Below are 8,193 nucleotides of genomic sequence, written 5' to 3' on the forward strand. Positions count from 1 at the left end.
GATGGGCCACAGACATCAGTGGATGGTGTTAGTGGGGCTGGTGGTGGTAGTGGCACCGCCATGCGTGACTCGCTGTGCCACGCGGAAACCCACGCTGCTGACTCGTCAGTTCAAGGACAAAGCGGAGCGTCACCCACCAGCCCGCCACAACCACCCGTACAACCAGCCTATGATGTCCAGTATCCACCAGCAAACCGTATCTGGGATTGGCAGCAAAATCCCAATTTTGTTCCCAGCCCTCACCACTTTGATGACTCGCAAAGTGGAATTCTACCTACCTGTCCCCTTGGAACCACGGCCAATGAACTGGAATTCTTTGAATTATTCTTTGACCAGCCATTGATGGAAACTATTGTCAGGGAAAGTAATAAGTATTTTCAGTACACCATGGCAAATACGATCTTATCACCACAGTCAAGACTACACAGGTGGAAAGAGACGACTGTTGCAGAAATGTATTTGCTTTTTGCAACAATAATGCTTATGCCTCACGTCTATAAGCATAATATAAAAGCATACTGGTCCACAGATCGGCTAATTTGTACCCCATCCTTCAGTGAAATAATACCAGTGAACAGGTTTATCTTACTCTTACGTATGTTGCACTTCTCTGACAAAACCAGGCCTGACAGAAGTGACAGGTTATACAAGATTAGAAATGTTTTCATGTATCTCAAACAAAAGTTCAGGATATACTTTTATCCATTCAAGAATCTTGTAATTGACGAGTCTTTGATTTTGTTCAAAGGTAGACTGTCATTCAAGCAGTATATACCGAGCAAGAGGAACCGCTTTGGTATAAAATTGTTTGTACTCTGTGATTGTGACAGTGGCCTGGTGTTGGATATTGTTGTATACACGGGTAGTAAAACATTGAAAGATACCAAGATGTTATTGGGTATATCAGGTGACGTAGTGAGAAACATGATGGCACCTTATCTTGGTAAGGGCCATACATTATACAGTGGACCCCCGCATAACGATGGCATCGCATAGCGATTTTTCCGCATAACGATTACTTTTATCGCAAAATTTTTGCCCCGCATACCGATTAAAAACCCGCATACCGATTTTCGTCCGAGACGCGTCCAATGTGCCCTCACATGTGCCGGCCGTCCCATTGTTTACCAGCCAGCCTCCGCGGTAACATCCAAGCATACACTCGGAATATTTCGTATTATTACAGTGTTTTCGGTGGTGTTTCTGGAAAATAAGTGACCATGGGCCCCAAGAAAGCTTCTAGTGCCAACCCTGTGGTAAAAAGGGTGAGAATTAGTATGGAAATTAAGAAAGATTTTGAAGGGTTTGGGGCTAACCCTGAGAAGCCTATGCCAGTTGTGGAATCCATTGTGCCTACTTCAAAGATTAAGGAAATGTGTGCAGAGTGGTTTGAACTGCAAACCTTTATAGATGAAAATCACCCTGACACAGCTGTTGCAAGCCGTGCTTGTGACTATTTCAATGACAATGTTATGGCCCATTTTAGGAAAGTCTTGAAGAAACGGGAGGTACAGAGCTCTATGGACAGATTTGTTGTGCGACAGAGGTCCAGTGACTCTGAAGCTGGTCCTAGTGGCATTAAAAGAAGAAGGGAAGTAACCCCAGAAAAGGACTTGCTACCTCAAGTCCTAATGGAAGGGGATTCCCCTTCTAAACAGTAAGAAGATAATGCTCTCCCCTCCTCCCATCCCATCAATCATCACCAGATCTTCAATAAAAGTAAGTGTCATGTAATTGTGCATGCCTTTTTCAGTTTGTGTGTATTAAAATTAACATTTCATGTGGTAAAAAAATTTTTTTTTCATACTTTTGGGCGTCTTGCACGGATTAATTTTATTTCCATTATTTCTTATGGGGAAAATTAATTCGCATAACGATTATTTCGCATAACGATGAGCCCTCTTGCACGGATTAAAATCGTTAACCGGGGGTCCACTGTATACCGATAACTGGTACACAAGCCCATTACTCAGTGATTTCATGCGAGTGAACAAGACAGATGTGTGTGGCACAGTGCGTTCTAATCGTAAACATATGCCCAGGCTCAACGCAGGTGTTCGTGGTGATGACGTGCAGGTGTTTACTGCCAATGACATCATGGCATTACGGTGGCATGACAAACGAGATGTCACATTGTTGACAACCATTCACCGTAATGAAATGCAAGACAGTGGCAAAGTTGATCGAGTGACTAATGAACGTATTCGAAAACCAGTGACAGTGATTGATTATACACAAAACATGCGCTTGGTTGACAAGTGTGACATGCAGATTGGTTTTGTTGACTGTGTTCGTAAGAGTTACAAGTGGTACATGAAACTTTTCTTCCATCTCATGGACATTTCAATGCTGAATGCATATAATATGTACCAAATGAAGACTGGTAACAGACCACCGTATGGTGAATTTTGTTTGTCTGTTGTCAGACAACTCATAATGAAGTACCAGGTAACAACACCTGCAATACAACATGGTCCTCGAATTCATCACAATATACCCAAGCGTTTGAGAAGAGAAGGTGATCATTTCATAATACAGCTTCCTTCAACTCAAAAGAAATTTGCTCAGAAGAGATGCATTGTCTGTGCACAAACAAAACGACGGCAACAAAGACGCAAAGACACTCGGTTTATGTGTGAGGAATGTAAGGTGCCTCTGTGCATGGTGCCTTGTTTCAAGGAGTTCCACAAGCTCCAGCAGTTCTAAAACCATGTCCAGTGATTGTAAATATGTAAATATATGATAGAACATTAGTATTATACAATATTTGTGCATGTTTATTGTAATAAACAACAGTGGTAAACAATAATATGATAATAACTTTAGTGCGGTTATTGTGTTCAATACAGTGAGTTTATATATATAAATTATATACAGTATTGGTCTCTCAGGCCCCAAATGTTAGTAGGAATAGAAAAAAATTGGAAAAGAAAAGAAAAAACAACTAAAACAACAAAATAATATAATACGCGTATGTGGAATTCGTCGATGTTGCCGCCACCACATCATTTTCTACAAACTTCTTGGCACTGTATCTCGGTAAGTACTGATCAGATTCTAATTTTTTTTGTTTTATTACCTTCACAAAAATATGCTCTTTAATTCTGTAAGAAAAAATAATTTTTTTTTTTTTCAAAATTTCTTGGACACTGGTGCGTGACTTCAGATTTTGGCCTTGGACCCTGAAAGGGTTAAAAATAATAAAAATAATAATTATTTACTACAAGTACATGTACAAATTGGAGAGGAGGAGTATGGAAGAAGTGAATGTTTTCAGATACTTGGGAGTTGACGTGTCGGCGGATGGATTTATGAAGGATGAGGTTAATCATAGAATTGATGAGGGAAAAAAGGTGAGTGGTGCGTTGAGGTATATGTGGAGTCAAAAAACGTTATCTATGGAGGCAAAGAAGGGAATGTATGAAAGTATAGTAGTACCAACACTCTTATATGGGTGTGAAGCTTGGGTGGTAAATGCAGCAGCGAGGAGACGGTTGGAGGCAGTGGAGATGTCCTGTTTAAGGGCAATGTGTGGTGTAAATATTATGCAGAAAATTCGGAGTGTGGAAATTAGGAGAAGGTGTGGAGTTAATAAAAGTATTAGTCAGAGGGCAGAAGAGGGGTTGTTGAGGTGGTTTGGTCATTTAGAGAGAATGGATCAAAGTAGAATGACATGGAAAGCATATAAATCTATAGGGGAAGGAAGGCGGGGTAGGGGTCGTCCTCGAAAGGGTTGGAGAGAGGGGGTAAAGGAGGTTTTGTGGGTAAGGGGCTTGGACTTCCAGCAAGCGTGCGTGAGCGTGTTAGATAGGAGTGAATGGAGACGAATGGTACTTGGGACCTGACGATCTGTTGGAGTGTGAGCAGGGTAATATTTAGTGAAGGGATTCAGGGAAACCGGTTATTTTCATATAGTCGGACTTGAGTCCTGGAAATGGGAAGTACAATGCCTGCACTTTAAAGGAGGGGTTTGGGATATTGGCAGTTTGGAGGGATATGTTGTGTATCTTTATATGTGTATGCTTCTAGACTGTTGTATTCTGAGCACCTCTGCAAAAACAGTGATAATGTGCGAGTGTGGTGAAAGTGTTGAATGATGATGAAAGTATTTTCTTTTTGGGGATTTTCTTTCTTTTTTGGGTCACCCTGCCTCGGTGGGAGATGGCCGACTTGTTGAAAAAAAAAAAAAAAAAAAAAAAAAAAAACATGTACAAGGTATACATGCCTAGCTGACATCAATGACATACTACTGTATAGAAAGCCACTTGTTTTGCAGAGCTTTTCAGGCAAATTAGGTCAATTTTGTCCCAGTATGTGACCCACACCAATCGACTAACAGACAGGTATCCATTTTACTGATGGGTGAACATAGACAACCGGTGTAAGGAAACATGCCCAATGTTTCCACCCATTTGCCAGGAATTGAACCCGGACCCTCACCATGTGAAGCGAGAGTTTTGCCACCAGGCCACGGACTCGTGCAATGTTAGTTTTCTCTGTTGTTCAAGGTTTTCTCTGTTATTCAATGTTTTTACATTTAGTTTACTATTACACTGTGTATTCTGTGGTATAATTAACTATTTTTGTGCTTAAAAATATTATAAAAACAATATTTACATACAGTTTGTAGGGGTCTGGAACGGATTAATCGTGTTAACATACAATCCTATGGGGAAATTAGGTTCGGGTCACGACCAAATCGGGTCGTGACTAGAGTTTTGGAAAGAACGATGGTCGTGATCAGAGGTTCCACTGTATTTTAAAATTAAGGCAACTAACATGCCGGGAGCAAGGGGCTAGTAACCTCTTCTCCTGTATACATTAATAAATTTAAAATTGGTATCATGTTTAAACCAGCTGCCAGATGTATATCTGTTGTCCCTTAAAACTGTACTATATTAAAATAAATTAATTTAAATACTCTGTTTCATTTCTCTCTGTTAATTAACATGCCTTATTAAGATTATGAAGCAGTTCTTAATTTTAGATTTCATAAGTTAACTTTTTTTAATTTTTGCAATTTCTCGTGTATTAAAACGAGCTTTCAATTCTGAGTTTTTTATATTTGTCATGCTTATTAAAATTTACTCGTGGCATGTTATTTCACTTATTTTTAACTATTTATTTTATTATCACTGGCTGATTCCCACCAAGGCAGGGTGGCCCGAAAAAGGAAAACTTTCACCATCATTCACCCCATCACTGTCTTGCCAGAAGGGTGCTTTACACTACAGTTTTTAACCCTTTGACTGTCGCGGCCGTATATATACGTTTTACGAGGTGCCGTGTTTGACGTATATATACTCATAAATTCTAGCGGCTTCAAATCAAGCAGGAGAAAGCTGGTAGGCCCACATGTGAGAGAATGGGTCTTTGTGGTCAGTGTGCACCATATAAAAAAAATCCTGGAGCACGCAGTGCATAATGAGAAAAAAAAAACTCCGACCGTTTTTTTTAATTAAAATGCCGACTTTGTGGTCTATTTTCGTATAGTATTTATGGTTGTATTCTCGTTTTCTTGGTCTCATTTGATAGAATGGAAAACATATTACAGAAATAGTGGTGTTTTTGATTGATTTTACTATAAAAAGAACCTAGAAATGGAGCTCAAAGTAGGGGATTATTATTATTATTATAATCAAGGGGGAAGCGCTAAACCCGGAGGATTATACAGCGCCTGGGGGGGGGGGATGTGGAAGGCATTCAGGCTTAATTCGGGGAACTGGAGCACAGATCCAATTCCCTAAATCAAGAGCCCCTCACCAACATCAAGGAACCTTCCTTGAGGGGTCAAAGTAGGGGAAATGTTTGATTTTTGCCAATGTTCAAAAGTAAACAAATGATGCCATTTTCCAATAAATGTCCAACTAGCCATTCTAATATGCAGTCATGAATGGGTTGATGTTATTTATACAGTTATTACAGCATTGCAGTAGTCTGCATAATAGTAAGTCTAATATTTTTTTTTTTGTTTGAATAAAAATTCAAAATAGAAAGCAAGAGTAATATCAGAGGGGCCTGGAGACATGACTGATGAGCAAAGAAAATGTTATTTTAGAGCCTGGAATGTCTGCATTGTTCATTCTGGACCTTATTTTGAAATTGTCATATTTTTTTTTTTAGTTTTCGTGAAATTGGCCAAATTGCAAATTTCTGACCACATTATTAGGTAGTTGAAATCAGTAAATGGGCAGTTTCTTGTACTCAATCGATAGAAAAAATGAAGTTCTAAAGAAATAGCTATGAGTTTGGGCGACTGGAACAATGGAATTAGCCGAAAATAGGGCTCAAAGTGGGCGAAATCGCCGATTTGTAAACAGCGCCGAGGTCACTAACTTCGCGAGAGCATAATTCCGTCAGTTTTCCATCAAATTTCGTTTTTTGGTATCATTACAATCGGGAAAAGATTCTCTATCATTTTATAAGAAAAAATAATTTTTTTTTTTTTTTAAATTTTGCGACACCAGGAGACACCTCAGGATTGGGGGTTGCGACAGTCAAAGGGTTAAACTGCAACATTTACACCCCTCCTTCAGAGTGCAGGCACTGTACTTCCCATCTCCAGGACTCAAGTCCAGCCTGCCGGTTTCCCTGCACCCCTTCATAAATGTTACTTTGCTCACACTCCAACAGCACGTCAAGTATTAAAAACCATTTGTCTCCATTCACTCCTATCAAACACGCTCACGCATGCCTGCTGGAAATCCAAGCCCCACGCACACAAAACCTCCTTTACCCCCTCCCTCCAACCTTTCCTGGGCCGACCCCTACCCCGCCTTCCTTCCACTACAGACTGATACACTCTTGAAGTCATTCTGTTTCGCTCCATTCTCTCTACATGTCCGAACCACCTCAACAACCCTTCCTCAGCCCTCTGGACAACAGTTTTGGTAATCCCGCACCTCCTCCTAACTTCCAAACTACGAATTCTCTGCATTATATTCACACCACACATTGCCCTCAGACATGACATCTCCACTGCCTCCAGCCTTCTCCTCGCTGCAACATTCATCACCCATGCTTCACACCCATATAAGAGCGTTGGTAAAACTATACTCTCATACATTCCCCTCTTTGCCTCCAAGGACAAAGTTCTTTGTCTCCACAGACTCCTAAGTGCACCACTCACCCTTTTCCCCTCATCAATTCTATGATTCACTTCATCTTTCATAGACCCATCCGCTGACACGTCCACTCCCAAATATCTGAATACATTCACCTCCTCCATTTTAACTAATCTGTATATTTAATCTGTAGTAACCCCTTCTTTTAGGTCCCTCTGCCTCGGTGGGATACAACCTCTTCATTAAAGATTTTTTTTTAAGTAATCTGTATATTTATACAATACGTTTCATTGTAATCTGTATATTTATACAATACATTTCATTGTTTCAGCCACTGGTATACCTCTTTAGATGTGTCTCTTACTGCTGGGGTGATAATTGTTGGAGATAATAAAGGTTATGTTAATCTCTTCACAATTGATGGTGAAAAACTCTGGAAGGAGCGACTTCACAAGCAAAAAGTTACACACATTGAATTTTGTCCAAGGTAAGGCTTTGCTCTTAATTGCATATGTTGATACATATGTGGTAGTTTGCATGTGGTGTCAGCACACTTCTGGCTGTTGAATGAATAATGGAAATGTGACTTTTTTTTTTTGGGGGGGGGGGGGGGGCATCCTATTTTGGTGGGAGATGGCCCATGGAATAAAAATAAAATGTTGATGGGTGGGGATGTTGCAGTTCAGAGGATCATTTGAATCATGATATCTGTGCATTTCTGGCAGAATAGCTATTTAATGGATGATAGAGAATGAGTTTCCTTTTTTTTCATCATCTTGCCTTAGTAAAGAACAGTCGAATGTGGTTAAAAAATTGATCAATAATTTGTGAGCAATGTGTTCACTCAGGATAATTTCTAAGCAGTGTGTTCATTCAGGATAATTTGTAAGCACTGTGTTCACTAACCTTTTTCCCCTCATCATAGAATTGATGAGGGGGAAAAGGTGAGTGATACACTTAGGAGTCTGTGGAGACAAAGAACTTTGTCCATTGAAGGAAAGAGGGAAATGTATGAGAGTATGGGTATGAAACATGGGTGGTGAATGCTGCAACAAGGAGAAGGCTGGAGGCAGTGGAGATGTCATGTCTGAGAGCAATGTGTAGTGTGAATATATTGCAGAGAATTTGT

At 40.1% G+C, this 8,193-nt stretch overlaps 1 protein-coding gene across 1 annotated transcript in view; it reads left to right on the forward strand.

Annotated features, from left to right (window-relative positions):
- Positions 1–8,193, forward strand: part of LOC128697721 (DNA damage-binding protein 2) — a 64,247-nt gene that overhangs the window by 42,967 nt on the left and 13,087 nt on the right. Inside the window, exon 6 of the mRNA XM_053789580.2 lies at positions 7,396–7,551. Coding sequence (XP_053645555.2) covers positions 7,396–7,551 — 156 coding nt within the window. The remainder of the gene's footprint in view (positions 1–7,395; positions 7,552–8,193) is intronic.

The sequence above is a fragment of the Cherax quadricarinatus genome, chromosome 68, assembly GCF_038502225.1.
Source record: "Cherax quadricarinatus isolate ZL_2023a chromosome 68, ASM3850222v1, whole genome shotgun sequence".
Classification (NCBI taxonomy): domain Eukaryota; kingdom Metazoa; phylum Arthropoda; class Malacostraca; order Decapoda; family Parastacidae; genus Cherax; species Cherax quadricarinatus.